A 26,744-nucleotide genomic window follows, 5' to 3' on the forward strand; every position below is an offset into this window, starting at 1 on the left:
ATTTCTGAATTCTGAAATTTCAAATGAAGATGATGAATTTTCACATGAAACTTGCAAAAAATGATTTTGTGAAACTTTATGAAAGGAGCAAAAATTGATAATTGCAACATTCCCAGGAACAAAACCGAAAATATTTTTAGTTTTGCATAGACCTAATATTTGCCAAATTCCAACTGATTATTAACAGAAGATACTTATTGAGAATAGATAACGACTACAAAGCACTTCCTTATTTATCCAATATTTTATATGAATGTAAATTCAAGCCTGAGTAAAGTTCAGACCTAATTTCCAAGTTGTTTCTACCACAATAACAGTTAACATTCTGCATTGGAACATCTTACAAATTCAACAGCAGAGGTGCACATGAACTGACTGAATCAAGTAGCTGATTATGATTAGGAAAGTGAATCAGAGAGAAGGGTATTGTGGGAACTTATCCAATCTCAATGACTTCTAGGTCAAACTTGCTTAGTTAAAGTAGCAAAGATTTATTTTTTCTAGCTGTCAGTGCCGCCACCTCAGATCTAAGAAATAAGCTGCTTCTTATTTCATCGTTAATAATAAAAATTCTGCAGTTACAATATAGCTGTGGATATGTGAGACAGCTTTATCGGCTGCGCTGTGCTGCCAGGAGTGAGCATTTGGTTTTGTCAGTGAAGGAACCAGACACGCAGGGAGCAGATCCGGTGTGCTATTTTTACATAGTTGCTTTATATTGTGAAACTTCATTGTACAGACTGATCCAAATGCTTAACTAGAACTCTCATGCTAAGAGCAAAACACAGGTGCCCTAAATTAGAGGCACAGGTGAGGCTACTTTTTTAATCTGATTCTAAACCAGGGGTCGGCAACCTTTCAGAAGTGCTGTGCCGAGTCTTCATTTATTCGCTCTAATTTAAGGTTTCACGTGCCAGTAATACATTTTAACGTTTTTAGAAGATCTCTTTCTATAAGTCTGTAATATATAACTAAACTATTGTTGTATGTAAAGTAAATAAGGTTTTTTAAATCTTTAAAAAGCTTCATTTAAAATGAAATTAAAATCCAGAGCCCCCCGGGCCAATGGCCAGGACCCGGGCAGTAAGAGTGCCACTGAAAATCAGCTCGCATGCTGCCTTTGGCACACGTGCCATAGGTTGCCTACCCCTGTTCTAAACAAAGGGTGTTCTTGTAGCCTATTCATTTGTAAGGCTCATTTGTGTTGCATGTACCGTTCAAATTTCTTTATTCTGCAAGGTCTGTTTAAATATTTTATCTGACAAAGTCTGCCAAAAGCAAAAATCCAGAATTCAACCCTATCTCTTAGTGCTTCATCCTGAGAGGTGCTGCATGCCCGAACTGTTCTTCTTGAGAATTGTGCATGCTCGGCATATAAAGATTGTTTATCCATAAGAACAACCAGACTGAGTCAGATCAAAGGTCCATCTAGCCCATATCCTATCTTACAACAGTGGCCAATGCCAGGTGCCTCAGAGGAAATGAACAGAACAGGGAATCATCAAGTGATCCATCCCCTGTCGCCCATTCCCAGCTTCCGGCAAACAGAGGCTACGGACACCATCCCAGCCCATCCTGGCTAATAGGCATTGATGGACCTATCCTCCATGAACTTATCTAATTCTTTTTTGAACCCTGTTATAGTCTTAGCCTTCACAACATCCTCTGGCAAGAAGTTTCACAGGTTGACTGTGCATTGTGTGCAAAAATACTTTGTTTGTTTTAAACCTGCTGCCTGTTAATTTCATTTGGTGACCCCTAGTTCTTGTATTATGAGAAGAAGTAAATGACATTTCCTTATTTACTTTCTCCCCACCAATCATGATTTTATAGACCTCAATCATATCTCCCCTTAGTCGTCTCTTTTCCAAGCTGAAAAGTCCCAGTCTTATTAATCTCTCCTCATACGGAAGCTGTTCCAGACCCCTAATCATTTTTGTTGCCCTTTTCTGAACCTTTTCCAATTCCAATATATCCTTTTTGAGATGGGGCTACCACATCTGCACGCAGTATTCAAGATGAGGGCATATCATGGGTTTATATAGAGGCAATATGATATCTTCTGTCTTATTTCTATCCCTTTCTTAATGATGCCCAACATTCTGTTCGATTTTTTGACTGCCGCTGCACATTGAGTGGATGTTTTCAGAGAACTATCCACAATGATTCCAAGATCTCTTTCTTGTGTGGTAACAGCTAATTTAGACCCCATCATTTTATATGTATAGTTGGGATTATGTTTTCCAATGTGCAGTACTTTGCATTTATCAACATGGAATTTCATCTGCCATTTTGTTGCCAAGTCACCCTGTTTTGTGAGATCCTTTTGTAGCTCTTCACAGTCTGCCTGGGACTTAATTATCCAGCACTGAATAAAACTAGGCCCTTCTTCTGGTTGCCCCAATCCCATTTCCCAAGTAAATATGTTGCAAAAGATTCCATGAACTAAGGATGGCAAATCAAAAAGCACTGAATTTCCTACAGAACATGAGAGAGAGGAATTTCATATTAGGACATCACAAGGTGCAATATTTTACTCATTAAAAATATCACTTATGAATCTGAGGAACATTTAAAATCCATTCAGGTCTGATCCCTGAGTACTCAAACTCTCGACATTTGGAATGCCTCCAACATTCCTTTGTGTTAAACAAACAACAAACATTAACAATAAAGACAACATTGGTAATCCATTACGGTTTTCCTTCTGCCATGCAATTTTTTCAATGTAAAAGCTGACTAGAATCTGCATGCAGACACAGGCCCTGCAGTGGAAAATGCAGTTGAGAGGCGGCCGGAGCTGGGGAGGGAAGAATGCAAAAGAAAAGCAAATGCTTTCAGCTAATCTAAGATCATGTCCTCATCCAAGCAGAACATCATGCAAGGTGAGGTGCAGTGCATCAGAAAAGTGATTCTTAGATGCCAACCACGCAGATGGTAGATGGACATTATTCGGTAGTACAGTACGTGCGCTGAGTGGAAGGGGGAAGGGAATGGTTATCCCGACACACACAACTGCAAGAAAGGAGGCTTGTAACTGTGACACTTGCATGAACTGAGGGAGAATGGGACATTCGTTCTGCCTGTTCTAAGGGGAAGGGAGGATAAAGCGAATCACAAGGTTTTGTAACCTGTACTAAAATCTATGGGAAATAATCATAGAATCAGATGGTCTGGTTGGTTCCTGTATCAGAATGAGGTAGCTACTCTTGGTTAATATTTGTTTAAAACCCATTTTTTATTATTATGATTAAAAAAAGAACCCTACAGCGTTACTGCACAGACTTAAATGAGAATTTGCTCAGCGTTTAACCTGAATCCAGTGAAGAGTGGAAATGTATAATTTACCTTTTCTCTGCTACCGAAATGTGCTTTTACTTTCTAAGGCAGATTCCTAGCAACCATCTACTCCGATAAATGAAAGTCCATTCTTGACTAGCACGCTTAGGGGTCCAATCCAAATTCCAGTGAAGTTAATGGAAAGACTCCCACTGACTTGGCCGGGCTTTGGATTGGCATGTGATGGTTACAACATTCACCAGAAAGTGGTTAAGAACTAACCCTCTGTGTATATACACAACACGGAACAGTTGGTTGACACACAATGTGTTTATGGATATTGATGGTTTAAGTTCTTGTTGGAAATCTCCTGGGTTTTATGGGTTTGTTTCATAGCCTTAGCAATCTCCTGATGTTCCGGTTTTGCATTCCCTTACTCCTTGAGGACTTCCTGCATTCACCGTAATTTTGGATCAATAAAAATGATGACCTACTGTTTTTTGTCATGTATTTGAAATTACACTCGTCCAGCTGCTTCATTTTCTCCTTTTGCCTGCATATAGCAAAATACTAACCAGACTGATCAATACCATCCAGTAGGCAGTGGTATTGCAGCCATGTTGGTCCCTGGATATTAGCGAGACAAGATGGGTGAGGTGATATCTTTTATTGGACCAACTTCTGTTTGGTGAGAGAGACACAGAAGTTGGTCCAAAAAAACACAGCTCACCCACCTCGTCTCTCCAATACCATCCTGGACTAAATAGTCATTTATATACGAACCAAGCTGGCAATAATATTTGTTCTACTGAAAAGTATATCCAGGAGACAGAGGGACAGAGAGAGGAAGATTATGTCCTGTTGGAAATGGGGCTGTTGTTCAATCCACAGTTTGTGCCGAGTTCATGGCCTGTCAGACCAGTTTGTTAAAGGTACGCAGAACTGCTGAGACTGAAATAATAGCCATTGTTGACCACCAGGTTTCTGGTGTGAATAATGGGTAGAAGCCAACTGCTGAAAAGATCAAGGAAATAAAATGTGGGTACACAATGCTTGCCCTGGCTGGCTTAGAATTCAAAGAGGACAAAAAATCATGCCTGGTGTATCTTCACTGGCTTCCACAGAGTTAGAGCAGGGGTGAATATAGCCCAGGGAACAGAGGAGAAAGCAGGGCTCACAGAGTAAAAATTCCATTTAGAATGTGGTGGGAAATCACCCTTTCCCCTGCTATAACCTGAGTGGGCAGCAATGCTCGTACTGGGGGGACTATCTTCATACCTACAGCGCTGAGTTTGAAATAACTGAAAATGCTCGAGCTGCATTGGTGCCTGAGGCCTAAATATGTGAAGGTATTTAGGCATTGCTGTGCTCAGTGCCAGAAGGCCTCACTGATTTAGGAGCCTAGATCTCATTTTCAAAAGGGATTTAGGCACTTAGGAGCTAAAATCCCACTGAGAGTCACTACAATGCTACCTACACCCTTGAGACCAGACGGAGCAGGGAAGCCAGAAAAGAAACACTTTAGAAATGCATCTGGCTCTTATAGTGAATCAGGAAACCTATTTAACCCTGTGGTTAGGTATTTTTAAAATACTGCTGACTTTTTCCGCTGTTCTCCGCCTCGGCTGTTTCTAGCACACAGCTTTTGTCCCCCATGTTTTTTTCGGCAGTTAGAACTAGTATTATGGGAGAACATTCTAGAATGCACTATTGCATGAGTGAGAATCTTCTAGAAAGTCCTGACACCCTCTGCTCTTCGCAAATTAAGCCAGGTTTGTGCCTGTTTTGCATTGCTGGAACAGTGCTAAGCCTGCAGAGCACATCAGCAAATCTTGCCTATTCTTTATTCAACCAGAATCACCTAAACTACATTCCATTTCAGGCATCCCCCCATGCTACCCCATTCTTCTGCAAACACCCCTTGTCCATTATCAGTCCACACATCATTTCCTCCTGTGATTGGTAAGAATCTCTTTCTTGCTCCACTCTGTCAGGGTAGACTCCAAACATGTCTTTCCCTTCTACAAAACAAAATATGGCATCAGTGGTTGATTCAAATAATAAAAGAGATCTAGCTAAACCAAAGACCAAGATTCCTTTATGGCTCTGCATCCCCAATTCTTAGAGACTCCCTCTTGAGATCTTGTATAGATTTGGAAGGATCCTTAGCTAATGAATTGGTTCCTTTCCTCCTCCAGCAGAAGTCAAGAAGAGGGAAATAAAAGAAAAAGCCGAGCAGGAAGAAAGGAGGGTGAACAGCGATTTACACTGCCTTTGCATATAGGAAAGTATCCATCCCTAGGAAATCATACAAATTCACTTGGCCACTGACGCCAATGTCAGAAGACAAACAAGAGAAGATCAGAGTTTCCAGTTTTCCAGGAGGCGGTATTGTGCAACGACAGGCAAGAAAGAAGTGTTATTAATATTATTAATAGGTGCCAAAAAGAGCCCTAAAATTAAGCAACTGACACCATCAGTGCTCACAAAGGAGGAGCTAGACACACACACCTCCAAGGATAGAAAAGTCGGCACTGGTAGATGGGAACATTGAAGATAAGATAAAATTTAAATGTTCAGAATGAAGAAATATATTAATAATACCTCTAATTTGAAGCAGACTTTTTGTGAGCTATTTAAGTAATCTCTATGTAACTGACCATGCACCAATGATATTTAAATCAGACAATCCTAATATAAACTCCAGGGGAGCCATAGAACGGCCAGAACATACAGTGGGAGACCATATGAAGATTCTGGCTATTCATTTAGCTACAGAAGTATCTCACTATGGAGAATTGATTTCTGTGAACCTTCCCCTTTGTCACCCATTCAGACATGGGATTTACCTCTGATTCTGAGCTTTTGGTATATAAAAATATTCTCAGATAAACTAGAAGCTATCCATTCATGGCAGGTGTATATATATATATACATATAAAAACAATAGCAATAAAGGAAAAAAATATACAGGGTGGAATAATTCATTGAGAAAACCAGAGAGATTTCTTTAAAACTCTACTGTAGCTGCTTTCTAACAAAGACACAAGGACTTGTGATTTTGAGGATTAAAATGGATTCCAAAAAGAGCATGCATAAATCCCATGTCACAATCATGCTGCATCACTCAGCTCCCTGCTGCCCCTGTGCTTGTGATCCTGCACTCATTGCAAGAAATACATGGGAATTCACTGTCACTATTCAAAGCATGCAAATGCTGGGGATTAGTTGTTCAACCACAAGGCACTTGTTGGCTGCCTATAAATTCAGTGTTGGGGAAGGGGGAAATTGAATCTAATGTGAACAGGCGAATAATGGACATATTTATATGTCAAGAAAAGAAAAAGGACACTGGAAATTCTTTAGGATCCTCAGACAAGTGTGTCAAGGAACACAAGTTTGGGAGAAGTCTTTGAAGATGGTTAGCAGTCAAGCTGTCACCTTGATAAAAGATACTGTGTGTATAAGACTCTAAAGTCTATCTATTTATTCCTCACTCGACCTATATGCAGGATCACTTTTAATGCAAATAGGAGATATGCCCACAATAGGAGAGACAATATATCTCCTATGTCGATTATAACAGGTTGAAGATTAGTCCTTCTCTAGCTGCGTAGTAGAGGTGCTAGATAGGCAAGCCATGCTTCCAAATGCCACACGATTAGGAAAGGCCCATTCACAGGGATTCAGAGAGCCAAAGGAACAATGTTTAGTGGAGGTGGAGAGCTGGTGATTTTTCTGTTACTAAATTTGTATTGCTTTATAATACACAATTAACTGTGGAAGGGTTCCCTGTAGCTTAGGGTGGGGTAGAGAGATGATGAATGGTTTTTTTTTTAATGTTCTATTTTCCAGCATTATTTTAAGCTCAGTTCTTGGCCTCCTTCATTGCTACCAGTCTCTGGCTTGCTAGCCCATATCCAGTGTCAGCATTACACATTTCCCCAGCTTCTGTTGATTCTTGTGTGCCGCATTTTTGGAAAACGAGAAAGCCTTTGATTTCAGAGAAGGACATGGGGAGGCTCTTCAATTTGTTTTACTCATCTAGTACCTCTATTAAGCAGCGAAGTGATCAGAACGGGTGGTAGCAGGGTAGAGAGAGAATGAGCCGTGCAGCTTTAGATTAGTTCCGTGCGACGCATTTCCCGTGGTACCTAGAGTTTCCTGAGCAGCATCCACATAGTGACTCTCTGCATGGTTTGCTTTTACTGGAAATGAGGGGAGAGTAAAGATTAGACCCGGAAGCAAATGCCAAACAGGAAACTTTGATGATCGTTTCTAGGTTTAAAAGACAGGCTGTTTTGATGGCTGAGTTTGTGATGGGATATTAATATCTGACCATTTAATTAAAAAATGGGTTTTATTTGTTGCAGTGAGAGTAATGAAAGGAATTGTTCTGTAGTAAATTAGGAATGACCCGCTATTAGGAATGACCCCTTCTGCACTCAGTTGGTTGCATTACTTCACCAACTGTTGACTTTACTAAAAAAATGAGTCTGGCAGATAGAGCCTACCACCTGCTTGGAAAAAAAGTAGTCCCGCCTTAATTTCTTGTAAATAAATTTAATAGCTGATTTTTTCAGTTCCCCAAGCATGTGGAGTCCACGTTAATGTCCTAGGATAAAAACTTTCCTGCAAAGCCATTCAAGGGGTTTATTTCTCTTCTTCCGAGTATTTAGTGATTAATGAATTGCTCCTTCTCTGCTTGCCACAGTGCTATGTGAAATTAGGTGTTAAAAACCCACATCAGTGGAATGTGGCAAATCCCCCCAGGCTAAGGAATTGGAATTTCAAAATTCACAAAATCCATTTTTCGTATCACTTGCAAATCTGGACCAAAAAAAGTGTGTGTGGGAGGAAGGCAGTTTTGGACTTGTTAATGAATCAATAAAGTTCCCATGAATCTGACCCGGATCACGCTCTTTTCTGTGCTCAGGGACTTGCATATTGTTAGCCATTCACCAAGATAGGGTTCCCTTGACACGGAGCTGCCTTCTCTTTGCAAAAAGGTTACGAGGTAGCCCACTGACAGCTGTGCTCAAGCATTACTAGACAACTTTGCAAATATATTTAAATTTCCCCCCGTTTTCTTAAATTTGAACTTGGCAGCCTGAGGAGCTCGTGTTTGGCAACAGAAGGAATTTGCAAAATTCTTTCTGCTCTGTAGCAGCCAGGGCAAGTTCAAATGGAATCCACCCTCTCTTTCTTTAGGACTTGGAAGGCCTCTGCAACAAGTTCAGTGCAGACAGACCCTGCACCCACATAGAGCCCAAGTGACAGGTTAGCTGCCTGCATAGCCATACTGCTGGGCTCTGTAGATAACCTCATAGACAGAGAATATTCAGCATGCACAGATTCGGAGAGACACACTGGTTACTTGGGTTCTTAATCTCCTTTTCAGTCTCTAAAGAAAGTAGCAGTCCCATCTTTTCAAATAATCAGCCCCCATTATGGCCACTGATTATTCCCAGATTACACACAGTCACAGCATGAATATCTGACACCAGTTTTAATAACAATATCAGTCTAATATTATATATAGATATATACACAGATATATTTTTTTAAATAAATATATTGCAGAGGGACCCAATCCTGCACCCATTCAAGTTAATGGTAAAACTCTCTCTGATTTCAATGGAAGTGGGATGGGCAACCACAATCTACAGCTTGATGGAGACCTTTTAAACTGGTTGCTAGGGTTATTTATACAATCTCAGGTGACCCTAACTCATGCTGGAGCATGTAATCTGCTTCTTCTAACTCTACAATTCCCTAGAATTCTGTTTCTTTGCACTCTGACTTTGTTTTCAGTTTGCCTGATCCTGTCCTGAAAAATACAAAAGGAAGGGCATAAATCTCATCACAGATGCCTATAGATGTTCAACAAATCATTTTTAAAGAACATCTGACATATATTTCACATAGAAATCTCCACAACCCTAGCTAAGCCATACATGCGCCCCTTAATACTTTGGTCAGAAGACAAAATAAGCAGAGACAACTTGCCACACTGAATTTCCAGCCTGATTAGTATGTGAATAATCACATCCCATTACCCTCTCTGAACGGTAAGCCTTGCTTAGTAGGAGTAGCGAGAAAGTCACACCACATCCCTTCGGCTTCCCCTGAGGCTATCAGACAGGGTAGCCGGCTGGCCAGACTTCCATCTCTACACTGAGTGAGACACAAGAGACGTGTGCGCTTTTAGAGAGAGTGAGCATAGCTAGCTACCCTGTGGAGGTCAGCCATCAGGACGTGAAGAGCGCTGCTCCCCCACCCCTGGCATAAGCCAATTGCGATGCAGATGGACAGACAGCACCCAAAGCACTTTGCGACAGAGCAGACTGTATGAGGAGTTAAAAAAAAAAATGTAGCCAAATACCAGCATGGTTTGTGTCCATCACAACCTGCACTGCAGGTCACGGAGAAATGAGCTTATGTTTCTTAATAGCTGATCAGCAAACAACTTCACAGCGCTTGGTCACGGGATGAATGCAGACAAGTTTGAGTGTAAAACAAAACAGAGAAATGGCAAAGACAAAACCCATCTCCAAGCTGCGATGCCTAATTCAAATCCAAGGCAAAATAAACTACCTCCCTTGGTCATTAAAAAAAAGATATTAGAGTGCTAGACAGTAATAGGATAACCCCAAATAGTGTAACTGCATTATGTGTGAAGGGGCCATGACTGTCAGTTCGGGACAGCCCCTAGCATAGTGGGGCCCTGATGCATGATTGGAGCCCTTATATCATAATACAAATAATAAATACATTAATAATTGAATCCCTGTGGGCGTAAGTGCACTGCATATGAAATTAGGGGCGTCGTCCTGCAGAGTATACACTGGCTTCTATGAGACCTTCCAGTGCTACTCAATGTAAGGGTATTGGGTCTGTTCCGAAAGGGTCCTGACATCTATCTGAGTGGAAAGAGTTTCTTTATGAGCACTGAGAGTGCTGACAATTTCAGCCCTCAAGCAGGAAGATGTGCTGATCTTTGTCAAGTGCCTTCATCAGTTCTGCAGCAGCGTCAGAGTAATGAGGTTGGAAGGGAGGATTATTGCTCTAGCAAAATATTGGGGGGAAAGGTTTGGCTGCGCTAAGGAGGCTATTGAGAACGATATGGAAAATATTTTAATGCTATTATAAAAGTCACCAGCACACCCTGCAGCCACTGTCCTAGAAGGGCAACAACAATGATGAGAAGCATGAGGGGAATATTATAAGGACTAAGAAAACTGAGTCTGGAAAGGAGACAGGTGAGGAAGTTATAGAAAATAATGAATAGGAAAGAAAAGGCCAGTTATGCGACTCCGATTTACCTTCTCCCCTAACATAGGAACAAAAGGGTGCTGGATACATTAAAAGGGAAAAAATTAAAACCACTAACAAATATTATTTTAACACGTGTATTAACCTGTGGAGCTTACTGCTGCAGGATGTTAGTGAGGTTAAAAGAAAAATGCTTCTCTGATTGAGAATAGCATCTGCAGTTACAGTTACACAGGCTAATATAAAATCACAAAGGGCTTTCAATCCTCAGACTTCAGGGTCTGAACAGAACCTTGGCCGAGACCAAGTAGAGATTCTTCTGCATGGCCCAACTAGGTGCAGTCTGGGGATTTTAATTCTTCCTCTGAAGCATACAACATATGCCACTGGCAGAGACAGGAGACCAGATTAGCCAGATTCTTGGGATGACATCCTGGCTCCACTGGACTCATTGGCACAGGGGCCAAGATTTCACGCTTGGTCTCTTCCAGGAAAGCACTCCTGGGTTGTTTTCCTTGCTGATGATATTTGAAGTGGAATGGAGGACGGGAGGTTTCATTCCTTCTCACTGCACAAGGTTAGGCCTCAAAGCAGGAGGAAATAAGGTCTGAATTGTGAAAACATGATGTTGGTGATTAGATTTAGTTGGCAGCTTGTGGATGGAGCACTTTGGAGATCCTACATGCACAGAAAAGCTCAGATGAGTGACAGGAAGGAGATAAAGTGGAAATAACAGTAAAGCTGGGCACTTAATCCTCTTAGCTGGCACCTTATCTACTTAAATATCCTTTACTGGATTTTGTGCCAGGGAAAAGTTAACTTGTTTCTAGCCCTTAGATTGAAAGGTGCGGCAGATACAGGAACACCATCCTTAGACAGTTCTGGATGTCTAACAACTGTCTTGTTATATTTAAAATGTTAGTGATCTGCAAGAAGTGTTTAGATCCAACAGCATTTCCTTCTTAACATATATAGGTCATAAACTAAGTTGGGTGGGGTGGAAGGTTAAAAACATTCGGTTTGAAACTCAACCTGAAATTACTGCCAAGTAGAAGTGGTAGGATACTGAAATGCAATTAACTAGGTTGAGCTGGATGGAAAATGAGGAACATTTGTCTCAAAAATTGTCATCAGCATTTCCCCCTCGCCCGTTTTTCACTGGAAAATCTGTTTATGCTAAAACTTTCCAGCAGCTCTAGTTGACCGCTAGCATGCAAAAACATCGGTCGCATACATTATTCAGCAAGCTCTAAGGCAGAGAGATCTGGGATCCAATGAGGCGTACCCTACTTTAGGTGATTCCTCAGTTCCAGTACTTGCTGCCAATCATGCTAATGGCATCCTCTGTATCTTGCAGTGATGGTTTGAAACAGGTATAAAATGTATGCCTGTGCTCTTTAATTATATTGGGCCAAATCTTGAAGCTTTCCTTATTCATGCAAAACTCCACCTGAAGTCAATGAGTAAAGACTACGGCAGGGGTCGGCAACCTCTGGCACGCAGCTGCCGGACTAGTTTGTTTATCTGCCGCATCGGCAGGTTCGGCCAATCGCGGCTCCCACTGGCCGCAGTTCGCTGTCCCAGGCCAATGGGGGTGGTGAGAAGCCGCAGCCAGCACATCCCTCGCCCGCGCCGCTTCCCCAGCCCCCATTGGCCTGGGACGGCGAACCGCGGCCAATGGGAGATGTGATCAGCCAAACCTGATGATGCAGCAGGTAAACAAACTGGCCCGGCCCGGCCTGCCAGGGTGCTTTCCCTAGCGAGCCGCATGCCAGAGGCTGCCAACCTCTGAACTATGGGATTGAGTCCGTAGAGTATAATCAGTTATTGCACACAACGGGTTCTGGCAAGAAGGGCTAACAGGGGAGTGCTGGGAAGTATTTGGAGCTGTTGAGGTACAAAGCGATTGCATGGCATGGAGGGCCAGTGGACGTAGGCAATGCTCCATTTCTCCTAACTCCACGGCCTGGGAGAGTTCTGAGGGTGTCTGGCTGAACATGCTCTGGTTTTTGGTACAGGGGCTGAAAGAAAGGCAGAGCCAGGCTTGGGCTTCAGTCATGGGACGTGCAGTGGCAGGGGAACAGAACATAAAGTGTTAAAATTGGGTCTACATTGTTATTTCAGCTCCCGGATTCTGGAAACAGGCGGAGGAAAAAGAGGCATAAAACAGTCCCCTTTTCCCATGTATCCTGGACACTCATTTGCCAAAAACTCAGAAGACATCAGCCTGTGACAATACCTTTCTGAGGGCAAATTTGACACACCTCAAACTTCATCTGCTGCCAGCACAACCCCCTTAAACACTATCCATACACATAGCTACAAAATATAGTCACGGTATACTGCAAAGAAGGAAAATCTGATTTAAGGCCCAGCATTACATATATGTATGACACACAGAGACATGTTCCACAGCACAGAACAAGCACGTACAACCCACTATGCTGGTTTTAATGGCGCTCAGCTCCTTGTTGGTTACAGGCATACATAGTGTGCGCACTCTCACGTACATGTAAAGCATGGGAATGGCATGTTGGCAGTGATACAGACCTGGGTGATGGCTCAGGCTGCTGCTCTTTCCTTTAAACAGAAGCAATAGTACATTATCAGTGGTGTCAGGTAGGAAGGATGCTGCTGCATTCACTGTTAAAACATAACGCAAGGACAGTACCAAACAGTACAACTAAGTGAGGTGGATAGAAGGGAGGGCATGGAGCACTTACTCCTGGGGCTTCCGGACTGGAGAGAACATAGCCGCAGACTCACACCACCTTGGGAGGAGACACACGAGACGTATAGGGTCAAAAAGTCACAAAACCCACCTCTTTGTGCACACAGATTCCTATGGAGCCCCGCGGTTACACCACTCGCATGAGCAATGCGGGACAGCGAATGGTCATGCTCCTTTGAAAATTTGCCCCCCGCCCCGAGTTTGTTTCTGAACAACTCCCCAGGACTTTCACAGACCTTTCATAAACTTTTCTTTCAGTTCTTGGGCATAGAACTGACTGTGATGGGGTGTAGCCGGCATTTGCTGCCCCCTACCAGAGGCCCTGTCCAACCTTTGCACACCCCTCTCTACAAAGTGGTCCTTTTGGAAATGACAAAAAGTGAGTTTGGACCTCCAGGAATTATCTACAGAGATCTCCCAGGGTCAGCTGACGGTGGAACCAATGAGACTTGGTCCTCCTGCAGCTAGAAGGGCTGGGAGCAGGCAGAAGCCAAACAGGGCTCAACAAGTAAGATAAAAAGAATTGGCTGCTTCTTTCAAGAACCAGTTCTGGGTGAAGCTGTGACAGGGAAGGCAGGCTCTCTCTCTCTTAAACTTAAGAAACCTGGCCTATCAGGGACCTAGCTCTAACACCATTTTGCCTCACTCAACAAAGAGCCAGAACACCAGATTTCTCTGGGGAAGTTCTGCTGCAAATCCAGGGACAGATTTCCTAAAATGCTAGTGGAAATACAAATGCAGATCTCCTGGGCCTGGCTCTACTCAGCAGTGACCATTTTAGGTAGTTAAAAAGTGGTACTGATGAGCTCTGAAGAGAGTCCCATCTAAATTCCCCTGAGCAGAAGGAGAGCAGCCATGATACAAGGCCAGGGGGAACATAACACAGATGCCATTTACAAACAAGCCAGGAGCCATGCCCAATCATAGGATTAAATATACAAATTGTAAAGTCCTTTAATCAGGCATGTTAAGCTCCTGATGCTTTAGCAAATTTTCTGAAACATGAGAGAACTCCCGAGGTCTTGAAAAGCCCCAACCCCCTTCACCACTTTGCTCAGTCTGGCCAGGTAGCCAAAGCAGGAACCACTCTTAGTAAGTGCAGTATTGTACCTTCCAGGGACCCCTCCTCTGTAGGGGATCACAGTCCACTCGGGTAGGGAGCCTTGTTTAAAAAAAAAATTACAAGGGGACCCCCCCCAAAACTCACTCTGAAGATATAAATTGCAGTGGGACAGTACTTCCAGGTGTGGTCATTTCTAATTTATCATAGAGGGCCTATCAAAAATGAGTTGGATGCTTCTGATTTACATTGATTAATATCCATTGGCTAGAGTTTTTCACCTGGCTAGTTAAGGAAAGAAAAATAAATCCGCAAATAGCGTCCAAGCTTTGTGGCTGGGGGAAGACAGACCCCAGTGAACGTCCCTTCCATTTCTGGGTTACTAATTCAACCTTCCTGGTTCTGAGGGAGCAGCGGAGGTGAGGGATTTATTGGGCTGCAGAAAGAGCAGCATGCTAAGTAAGGACTCTGACTCCAGGCTGGGCTTAACACTCCTCTCACACCAGTGAAAATTGGGTGTAACTACACCCAAGTCAGTGGAGTTATCCTGGTGTATGTGAGAGGCGAATCAGGCCCTGTATCTCTTATCTACATCAACTACAGGAATCAACGCCAGGCTTTACCTCGTGACATATTTCTTTCTGTTGTCAGCTGAACACCCAGACGATGTTTAATAGAAGATGATGTAGGAAAGGGTCTAGCAAAGGAATTTACAAGCATCACCTGGGGAGAGGGATGGGTGCCAAGGCACCATGTAACCCGTTATATGGCAGCATCCAGATACACAGAATTCTCCAGGGCTGTGCACACACCAAGGAAGGAAGGAAGGAAGGAAGGAAGAAAGGAAATTGGATTGCCAGCTGGGTGTTTTCTGAGCTCTCCCAGCTCTGTTGCTAACCTGAAAGTCAGTCCCGATTTGCTCTTCAGGTTCCTGAGGAGTTCCAGCTGGTTCAGAGGTGGGATGAGTCTAAAGTGAGAAAATGAGAAACGGTGACGTTCAGGCAGAGACAACATCACAACTTCCTGTCGCGGGAACTTCCCCACCCACCTACTTTCAACCAACCTGAGCTTCGTGTCGAGGTTTGCAAACACTGGGCGGCTTGGGGAGAACGAACGGGGATTGGACCTCTAAGGGCACTTTTCAAAGTGCCCAAAGGTAGGTGCAGGAGAGATAGCAGGAGAGTGAGAGAAAGAGAGAGAAATTTCGTCGGCGTTCTTGTATCTCTAAACTCTCCGAAGTTGAGCAGTGGCCAGCGTTCCTATACAGTACTGTTACGTTTGGCAAGGCAGGTGTTTATAGCATGTTGTTTAGCAGTTGGTCCTACTTTGTTAGAGGTTCCATGCAGGCCCCAGAGACTACGGCTGGCAGAACTCAAAGTACAGTGTTGTGTGGTCCTATTGCCAGGGGGCAGAACTCCAGAAATTGGGGGTATCCTGGAGGAAGAGGCAGAACCTTACAGTGTGAGGGGAGACAGACTCCCAGAGGCTGCGAGTATCCAAGGAAACTGGCAGCAGTTTTGAAAACTTTAAACAAATGCTCGGTCCAGCTTTGAATTTGGTTGAATGTTTGATTCATACTTCATGTGTCCAGTCCCGGTGAAGACAAAATAAATGTATGATACGCCTTGTATCTTAGGGTAGAACTGAGGTTTCTTCCTCATCTGTGATCTGAAACTTACCGAACAAGAGACTGACCCTACCACCCTGATCATCCATTGGTTCATGAAAAATTCTGCCTCTCTGGCTTTATCTTTCTAACAACATAAAACCCACTGAGTTGCAATGGCACGGCAGGTATTAACTGTGCTGCCCACACTTATGTCAGCTGGCAGAAGCGTCGGAGAGACGTTTATGTAACGGGCAGAAAGAGTGCTACTGTGAGTTCATGAAACCTGTAGGGATCTGAGGATGGCTCTATAAATGTTTTACGTTGATATTCACAGTTGAGTTCTCAACTGCGAGAGAAGCAGACTGGAAATGTCGGGAGACGGGATTCGTCTCCGTAAAAGACACACTTGGCTGGAAAGAGCAGCATCCACTCAAGCGTCTGCTCAGGGACTCTGTGCTCAGGGTCAGGGACTGATGGGATTAATCCAGATGCTTATTGAAACTTTCTTTGCACTACCCTGATGTGTCCTTGTCAATATCTGAAACTGCTCCTTCCAGCATGTCTTCCTGGAGGTCAAGAAATCAGCACAGATAACCCTCCGTCCTGCCTGTGACAAGTCTCAAAATATTTATACTCGTCTGAAATAAATGGGCCCAGATCCTAGCTAGCTAAGCCTGGAATGGGTGTAAGAGCTTGTCTTCACTATCACGCTACACTGGTGCAGCTGCGCTGACAAAGCGCGTCTGGTGAAGACGCCCTATGTCGCTGGGTGAACGCTCTCCTGTCGACACAATTACTCCACCTCAATGAGAGGCGGAAGCTCTGTTGGCAGGAGCGCACCCCTGAACGACGTACATTACCTTGGCTTAGGTAGTAGTGTAGACAAGCCCTAGCTAGCCAGACCCTAAGCAGCTCTTGGCATTCAAAGGCAGCACAGCAAGGAATTTATACTCATTCAAAGGAGAGTCACCCACTCTGGACTGCTGCCCCCTCCTCAACATATACAGCACCTCCTACATGGCAGCTGACAAATGTGCCACTCGCAGCATGTAGGGGAGGGCAGTTCCTAACATCAGAACATCAGTGCAGTTAGCAACTAAGGAGGGCAGAGCATCGAAGCAAGCTGCACCTTCCCCCACCATGCTCTCTCGGATGGCCACTTCTGTGACACATCCAGACTCCTGGCAAAAAGAGCAGGAACCGTGAGGTGTCTCCTGCAAGGGCATGATATGGCCCAGCAGTTCAGATCTAAAACTGGGCTCGACACTTCAAGTAAAGGAGATTCTGCATTAGCTGTCAGCAGCTGCAGGACCGATGTCTACTCATTACAGGGCAAGAAGCATTACAGCACTTAGATGTTCCACATGGATTGGATGCACCTGTTCTTCCCAGATAAGCTATCACACTGGTCATAGACACTGGCCCATGTTTCTTATGCACCTGCTCAGACAATCTTGGAACAAAGCAGGGCATAATTATGGACAGGGTTCTTCAGCAGGTTTAAATTATAAGGGCAGCATTTTCAGTGGTCTTGCTTGACTGAACACATGATTACAAGAGCATGTGTGCTGCATGTACAGAACTCACATTTAAAAGCACAATGATCTACTCAGTGAATGTTATTGGGTGCACAAAATGGAGGTGATCACAAAGTTTCTAAAGAGGTTGACATAAAAATAGGGCCTCAAAATTTGGCCTGGCTTCCTTTACAGAGCTGCACAGCCACATTCCTCTTACATCTCTCAGCCAGGTTTTTTTTTTTCCCACCTAAAGCAGCGGTTCTCAAACTGGGGCTGCCGCTTGTTCAGGGAAAGCCCCTGGTGGGCCAGTGTGTTTACCTGCCGGGTCTGCAGGTTCGGCTGATTGCGGCTCCCACTGGCCGCAGTTTGCTGCTCCGGGCTAATGGGGGCTGCGGTAAGCGGCGCGGGACAAGGGATTTGCTGGCTGCCACTCGATGCTCAACTGCTGGCCAGGACGCGGACGCATTTAGATGCCCCCGCGGGCGCCATGGCGTCCGTGGGCACCAGGTTTGGGACCCTTGACCCCGGGGGTCAGGCGGGCTTGTACTCAGGCTGCTAGGCCACGCTACTGCCAGAGCTGCAAAGTCCCACATTGCTATTTTTAGTGCACAGCTCAAGCTGAGCTAGAGTGGGTCTGTCCACCCAGGTTGGGAGGCACGCGCCCAGCTGCAGTACAGAGGTCCCCTGAATGTGCTCAAGTGGAAGAGAATTGTGTGTGAAGTAGGGTGTTGTGTTTTGTGCTAGGACGTGGAAAAGAACCTGAGATTGTGGCGTTTGACATTTTCTCTCTCTTATCCCAACGTTCGTTTCACTTGCTTGAAGGCTGCATGTTTAAAGACCAGCAAGGCAAGAGGATGCACGCACCAAGGTACACTACTACACAGAGCTCATGGTACCCAACATAGCAACTGTTAGAACTGCTGCTCGCTGCACAGGCTCCATGGGTTTGTACTTGTGGCTCCAGAGTGACTCGTCTCATCTTTCTCATCAAACTGGCCACCCTGCTCTTGTTGATACATCACAAGAAACACAACACTAACATCAGGCAATCCCTAACCCCAGCAAAGAGCACAAAATTACTGTTGCTGGAAGCACAAATATTCAAGCATAACAGAGCCAGGACCATAGGGTTCTCATGCCTCAAAGCCCTCCACACAAAAAAAATACAATACCATCGCAAAACACAACACGGGGAAGAGAGCTGAACAAGGCAGTGCGCACGCACGCACACACACACACACACACACAGAACTGATAGTCATTATTTCATAATGCAGCCCCAGGGAGTGAGAAAGACTGAGCAACAGAGAGATGAGAAGAAGTGGATGTCAGAGCTGGGTGGACAGCATGGTACCGTGAGAGGCCCAAGATGCAGCAAGTCCTGTCTCTGAGAGGAACCCACACTTGCAATGAACCCTCCTTTGCATTGTGGTTTTGTCTTTATGGGACAGAGAATGATATACACAAAATTGATGAGGAACCCCATCTTACAGCTTTTACTCACACAATCAGTCCCATTGACTTCAATGGAATTACTCGTGTGAGTAAGGCTTTCAGAATTGGGTGCTATGAGCCGGATCTTTGTTGGTGTCTCTAGAGCTATGCTGATTTACACCAGCTGAGGATCTGGCATTGTATGCACATGAATTTTCAGCTGCAGTCCCTGATTTTTGCATGCCCATGTTTGCGTATGCAACTGATTCTGCTTGCAAAAATGCATAGACTCATTCTGCACTGAAATATGGGTACTCTGGGCACTGTCGTCAGGGTAGGCAGAAGTGCACACGCAAAGTTGAAGGCCAATTTGATGCTGGCGGAAGTTTGGGCCCAGTAACTTGCATAGGGTTTTCTTATTTAAATTCCACTTAGTCTCTGCAAAATTGTTATGTACTGTAGCTACAGGGGCCTGATCCTTATTCCAATGAAGTCAATAGCCTATATGGCATTCAGGACAGAAATAACCAGGCAGTTGGTCTGTAATTGTAGAGTAGTAAGTCTGTACACAAATGGCTAAAATATAACAATTGAGGTGAAGTATGTGTCCTGTAAAATAAACTATTTTCTGAAGTATGACTCTGTGGCTCTGACCTGAACAGCTCTTCATAAATTTTCCAACTTCGGGAAGTTTGTAAATACCTTTATTTTATGGACTGCAAACAGGAGGCCAGTTTTTTGTCTCAACTATACGAGAGTAAAGGCCTGATTTTCAAACTGAGCTTCCATTCCGTGCCGCAGTGAAGTATATCTACAACTCTGTACCTGCAGTTCATTGTTGCTTTTTTTCCTGTAAATTAACTGCAGGGACAAAAATGTGACTGCAGTTCACTGTGGCTGTAAAATGTGCAACTGCAAAAACTCAGACTGGGTTTGGAAAAACAGGCCTTCAATCAGATTGACATCAATGGAGTTTATGTAGATTTACACTGTCGTAACAGAGAACAGAATCAGGCCTGCAATTTTGAAATGCAAAGCAGCAAATAGGTGATCACTGTTCTCCTTCTTAAAATAAGTATTTACTTTCCTTTGGGATTTCTTCATGTTTAACATATCCCTGTGATTTGAAAATCCACTTTTAGTAGCCGCTGAGATCATATTTATTCATAATAAATCTTTTACATGTATCATATATAGATCCTTTCAACCTGAACGACCCCAAAAGGTTAGACTCACTGAATGAATTATTTATTGCAAACAGTTCGCTCAGCTCTAGCTCTGACTCAGAGGGAAAAGCGCCACCTACTGAATTGCCAATAACTCTTATAAACCTTGTTGAGGTTAAACTGCCCTTTCAAAAGCCAGCACAGGCTGTCAGGTGCGGTCAAAACCAGTCATTTCGGTTTAACATATCTTCATTGGTAGCTAGCGGCCACAGCTGCTACAACAAAGCGTGGATTGGGATAAGAGAGGGTTGGAGAGGAAAAGTTGAGAGATGGAAATAAGAAAAAAGGCTGGGAAAAGGGCAGAAAAGAACAGGGAGTTTTCTTGTTAACTGTCCTATGAATTTGAAGATGCTCATAACTTGAGCTAAGAAAACCAAGCTCATTGAGAAACCCTCCTGTTCTCCTTCCTGACATTGCCACTTAGATGTACAGTTTCCCAACTCTTGTGCAAACCACCAGCTAGACTGTTGATGAAGATGTATGGAATTAGCCTACAAACAGCTGAGCAGGGAGGCTGATTTTTGAGCTTTTTTTTAAAAAACAACAACAACAAAAATCGGGGGGTTGGTTGTATTACAGGCTTAGCGTGTTACGGTCCCAGACGAAGGAGGAGTGACATAACACATGGTTTCAGATTCACATGCAATTCATACCTGGAGGCACCATAGGTTTGCGTTTGCGAGCTTTTCAAGTGTTTTCACCAAAGAAAACAAAAGGGGTCAGAGAAAGAAAAACAGCAAAAGGGGTGGAGAGAGGGAGAAAAGAAACAGAAGAAAGAAAATTAGCATGTGAGCTACCTGTATTTCAATAAGCAGGTGTACTGTGAATCAGGCTTATGGGTGGCTGGCAAATCTGAATTGGCTCCAGCATTCCCAACCTCAGTAGGACTACAAATTGCTGCATATCCGTATCACTTTCAATAATGGCTAGTCTAGCGTTTGCTCAGAAAGCAAAGGTGGGCAAAAGAGATTGAGGCAAAAATGTAGAAACCTCCAACCTTTTGAGGACATTCCCTGGGGGAATTGTTACACTCTGTCAGCAAAAAGTTGGGGCCTCTTCCTGGAATCACATGATATCCTCACTCTGAAATGCTGACTAATGAGGTACCTCTCCAGAAGCATAGCTCCTGGGTTCAATGTATCCGAGAATGAGGTTCAGAGGACCTACACTAATTCCATACCATAAGCATATCTCTAGCGGCCATTGATTTATACTCTCTGAATGCCAATACACAGGGAGAGCATTCCCATCAGGGATAATAATGCAGTCAAGAGCTGGGTATCGTTATAACTGGTGGTGATGGACACAGTCCTTTTAAACAAATCTGGTTACAAATTTACACAAAAGTTTCTGACGTCTGGGTGTATAAGCATGTACATGCATAAATGTCCATTACAATGTGCTTTTCTATGAAGACTCAATATTGGCATGTATCCATATGTTTCACACGTGGTACTGACATGCTTTGAGTGTAAGGGTTCAATTGTAGATTTTCTTAGGGAATAAAATATCCTCCCAAAAGAAGTGAGCCTAACTCTAGTGCAGTAGGTCACTGCAATGAGAAATCTGCTGTTCCCCCAAGGCGTACGTAATCATTTTCCAGTATGAAACAATCCATTCTTTGTGGGAGCAACATCGAGAAGACATGTAAACCCGTGTCATAGGGCTCCTGCTGACAGCTACTTCTTGAGGAATAAGCAGTACAATGTGAGCAAAAGATGTGTCAATGCCAACCTACCTGCTTTGTGCCAAGGTACCAGTCACCACAACTTACTTACCACGCGGAGGAAATACCCACTTCCCCATACCCACTTCCAAAACAGACTTATGCATCCGCTAGATTACAGCAGAGGTAACCCACAGCAGGGCTGTCCTGTGTCATTTCAGGCCATGTGCCATGCCACAAGTGACTTACATTTTTATTTCATTCGGCAGTTTGAAATAACATATGAATTCCTTAGGGAAGTGTGTAGAAGAGGGCAGAATAGACACTGTGCCTTTGTGTGTGATGAAAGCTACAGCCAGAATATAAAGTTAACCCCCTGTCTCTTTTTTTTAAGGAGGAAAAAAAACAATTTGTACTGAGCTTAGCCTAACAGATTTCAAGGGATATTGACATGGGAGGTGATACATTATAGAGTGAACCCCATACATTAAATCATTCACTGTGGACGGCTACTGATGTTTCTGTGCAGCATCCAGGAGAATTTCAGAGGATGTACCACATCGGATGAGTGACACTGACACCCAGTGTTCAATTTGTAATGAAAGAGGTGCCAGGGCACAAGCAATTTTGTTAACTTTAATAACTGATGTGGCCAGAGGCACTGGGGGGCTCTGAACTGCCCAGCCCAGAGGTGCCTGGGGCGGGGCTGGGCCGGGCCGACTATGAACTGCCAGGCCCAAAGGTGCCAGGGGGCTATTAACTGCCAGGCCCAGAGGTGCCAGGGCTCACCCCTGGCACAAATGAAGCTTTGCTGGCACAGTGTTTTATCCAGCGTCTCGGGCACATTATGCAGCAGCACTCTGGTGGTTCATTTATATCATGGTAATTTTGGTTAAATGGCACACCTCTGAACATGTCAATTTAGCAGCTATAATAAGAGGATCTCTGATGGTTTACAAACATTTATTAATACTGCCGACACCCATCTGAGGCCAGGTTTATAATCCCCATTTACAGTCGGAGATTTTGTTATGAAGAGGTTACCGTAAATGACTTTTCCAAGATCGCACCACAAGCCAGGGATAGCGCTGAGAACAGAACTCTGCTGTCCTGGCTCCCAGTCCCATGTCTATAACCTCCCAATCATACATATTCCCCTGGATATGGTGTTATGTGGGACTTCATAGTAATGACAGTATTGCTACATTTAGAAACTGTAGTACAATCGAAACCTGTTAAGCATTAACAAGGTGCAAACCAAATCCCTAGACATGCAGACCTGCCATTTGGGGAAGTTCATCAGATCTTGTTCCACATTCAGATCTGGCTCCAAACTATATGTGGCTTAGGCCATATGTAACATATTGGTAGGACATGGTTTTCTTTTGACCTTTTGAGTGACATTCACTGTACCTGCACACAGCACAATAATCAGGGTTGATGCAGGTGAAATTAGGTGGGAGAGGAAAGTGAATTGGAGACAAAATCTACGCTCCCCATCGCAGGGAAAATGCATTGGGCTTCAGCCCCAGAGACTCAATAATGGCCACCATTTGTGAGGGGTATGATAGCCAGTGAACCCACGTATTCAAATGTCCCCAACCCTTAGTCACCTCCAGCTCCACCCTCTGGGCCAGCCTGTGCAGGACTAGTGGTGACACCTCCTCCAGGGATCACAGCTCATGCAGTTGTCCCTCAAACGGTGCTTAATTGACTTGCATCAACCCTCCACCCCCACCCACCACGAGTAACTCTCATCCCTGAGGGGGTTTTATTTAAGATGGCTCTACTCTTTCATAGGCTAAATTTCAATTCAATGCATCCAAAAGGTCTTCATTTAACAGACCAGATTAGCGTTCCACCTGAATTTCAGCTTGTGGTCCACGTGATGCAACGATTTTAACAGGTCAATTGCTTCAGCAAATAGTCATTGGAAAGGGTTTCACTGTATGTCCGGCTCTGACCATAGGCTTATTCTTTCAAACAGCCTCCAGGCCTGATCCACAGCCCACCGAAACCAAGGGCTGTGCTGCCACGGATCACAACGGACTTTGGATCAGATCCAATGCCCTCACCCTCGCTGAGAGCTGACTTCAGCAGGAATTATTTACCCTCAATTAAAGGCAAGGAGACGGGAGGGAGAGACTCAATGAATGAGTGCAATGCTATTGGAAAACAGGTTGTTTAAATAAAACACTGAAGGTGGTTCATAAATGTCTTCAGCTAATAGAAATAAACATAGGGAATGAATCCGGTGCAAAACTTGCTGACCATAATAGTAACGTGAGTTCCAGTGGACTTTGAAAATGGATCAACAGACTGGCTGCAGGGTTTCTGACAGGCCCACCCACCCTAGGAACCATATTCGGATTGTCTGCTAGGATTCCAACACGCACCAATAATCAGGGTGAAGAGAAACAGATTTAGATTTCTAATAGGCAGTTCTACTGTCTGACAGTTCCTCCCTGGGGTAACAGACCTCCCGTTCCAATACTGTACCATGTTATTCTCTAGTGGGGTAAATAAGAAATCCGTGAGCTGTCTCAATGCCCAACAGTGAGAATGACAAGACAACAGCTGGCACCATCAATCAATTCCTACAGTGAAACTAACCCGGTTGATTCATTCAGCATCACAGACCGTCCTGTGTAGCTCCAGGTAAGCACATTAAAATGACAGGGATGCACAATGCTGCCTGGTCAGGCAGTGCACGTTAAGCCTTGGATGTGTAAAATGACACTCAGTTTTATTTTTGGCATCAAGGGAAATCCGTAAAAAAAACCCACATCTTGGCGTTGCCATATTGTGGAGCCTGCCTGTGGGGGCGGGGGAGCACGGTCTGTTTCGCCACGTGCAGAGGACAGAGCGGGACTGCTGAAAAGGATCCTTATTTTTGTGAGCTTCTCTTCAGGGCATCATGCCTCAGCCTGGGGATTTCCTGGGATTTTCCTAGGGAATTTCAGTGCATCTGCAAGTCCCATCCTGAAGGGAATGCCACTCTCCAGCTATCCCCACTCTAACTGGGGTCATTTAAGCTTCAAGGGCTGCCTTAGTATTAGCAAGAGGCCATTCCATTGAAATCATGCCAAACTGACACGGATGCCATTCAGATGTGGTCGCTGCCCTGTGGCCAAGCAAATCAGATTTATTTCTTGCAGCTCTTCAGTCTTTCCCAGGTGTGTGGAGCTACTCATGGTGGGAGGGAGGGGCAGTGCACCTGGAAATCTGAATTTTCCCCCTTTGGGAGAAATTGCAAGTGACGTGAGTTGCGGGGAGAGGGATCTGGCCCATTTGCTGCCTGGCCATGGGGCAGGGCTGTTGCTGGCTTTCTGGGGACTGAGGATCAGCGCATCAGCTGGGGGCTGCATAGAAGATGGCTGGTGGGTAGGTGCTGAGAGCTGTATGGGAAGTGACAGCGTCTGGGGATTGTGAGGGGAAGGATGGGGGCTGAGGGCTGTTTGGAGGGCGTGGGGGGGGGTAGGGGAGAGGGCTGTGCGGGGACTGGCTGGTGGGTGAGGAGTGGGCTGGGCGCTGTGTGGGGTTCGGGCCTGGATTAGAGGTGAGGCCTGAGAGCTGTCTGAGGAGCGGCTGGGGACAGATGGAGGCTGGGAGTTGCCTGGAGAATGAGGGGGGTAGGTGGGGGCTGGCTGGGAGAGCATGATGACACTCCTTGAGCCCTTCCCCTTCAGTCCCTGCCGATTGCCTCCTCCTCCTCCTGGATAGCAGGCACCACAGCTCCTCCCAACTGCCAGGAGAAGCATCTGCAGCCCTGCCTGCTGTGTATGGGGACCCAGACGGGCCGTGTGACAGCACGATGGCACTGCCAGCTGGGCTCCTGGCAACCCTAGACTGCCCCCCTACCCAGGGTGAGCTGCAGGGTCAGTTCAGGATGCAGGCAGAGCTGTTACATACACAAGCAGTTTCTCCTATAGGTCTGATACTGGCAAAGCTGGGAAGTCAAACTTATCCGCAGGCCTCTGATAGGATGGGTCAAGCCTCAGGTCTTAAATAAGCTGTATACCCGCCCGGCGTCAGAGCTATGGAAGATGCCTGGGCATCCAAACCAGTTATCTGGAAACAAACTTTTCTGCTGCTCTCCTCTTGAAGATGCAGGAGAACTCACTGGGGCTGCGGCAGTCCTGCCTACTGACATGTCTCTGCTATCAGTCTGAGAGACGCGGTTATCCGATGTCACAAAGGCAAGCATGGGTTTCAGGCTGGGAGCAGTGTGTCCCTGGTGCCATGACTGTCAGAAAGTGTCCACTTGCAGGGAAGGCTGCAATGACTGTTCTTTTCATCAACATCAATCTTGGGTTGCCATTTCCCTCCTATTGCAAGCAATTACCCGGTCTCAATATTTGGAGACACAGAAGGGGAGGCTTTGCCTCATTCAAGCCCCCAGAGAGAGACGTGTGCTCTGTTTAATTTCTGACTGAGAACCATGACAATAAAAATTAACGTGGCTGTCCCAGGCCCTCATCCTCTCTTTACCCCACCAGTCTAGGTGGAATCAGAGGAGGCTGCCAGACCCTGTGAATGCCAATCACAACTCAAGTAAGCAGTAAACTAAGTGCTGCACTGTGGGAGAATGTCTGGACCAGTCAAGAGATGGGAGCAGAGGTTTGCTGAAAGGCAGAAGACCCATTAGAATCTGGTTACAACGACATGACAAGGCAACTCAGAACTAAGATCTGCATGGCAAGGCAAAGGACGCATTTACCTACTTTCCAAGGCTGCTCTGGTGGAAGTCTTCACACTGCCGTAGCAATTGTCACAACACAATGCAACTACCAATGGATACAGAAAAATAAAGGTGAAAACGACAACACACACACAAAAGAAAATTAATATCATGGACATTAAAATAAAGCAAAAAATAAATACAAAAGAACCCCAAAAAGAAACTTAAAATTACACCAGCTCTTGCAAGCTTTTCAAATCAAA

At 44.7% G+C, this 26,744-nt stretch overlaps 1 protein-coding gene across 7 annotated transcripts in view; it reads right to left on the bottom strand.

The window, feature by feature from the left end:
• The window catches only part of KCNQ2 (potassium voltage-gated channel subfamily Q member 2), a 117,423-nt gene that overhangs the window by 17,931 nt on the left and 72,748 nt on the right, over positions 1 to 26,744 (bottom strand). For 3 of the 7 annotated variants that reach the window (XM_039499121.1, XM_039499120.1, XM_039499123.1), the window contains exons 9-12: positions 20,788 to 20,817; positions 15,244 to 15,312; positions 13,105 to 13,134; positions 7,434 to 7,487 (exon numbers count right to left, since the gene is read on the bottom strand). In XM_039499121.1, the coding sequence (XP_039355055.1) occupies positions 7,434 to 7,487; positions 13,105 to 13,134; positions 15,244 to 15,312; positions 20,788 to 20,817 (183 nt within the window). Of the gene's footprint in view, positions 1 to 7,433; positions 7,488 to 13,104; positions 13,135 to 15,243; positions 15,313 to 20,787; positions 20,818 to 26,520; positions 26,588 to 26,744 lie in introns of those variants that run through there. The other 4 variants (XM_039499124.1, XM_039499122.1, XR_005587923.1 and 1 more) reach the window with 3 other exon arrangements.

This window comes from Mauremys reevesii, linkage group 13 (assembly GCF_016161935.1).
Source record: "Mauremys reevesii isolate NIE-2019 linkage group 13, ASM1616193v1, whole genome shotgun sequence".
NCBI classification, from domain to species: Eukaryota; Metazoa; Chordata; order Testudines; family Geoemydidae; genus Mauremys; species Mauremys reevesii.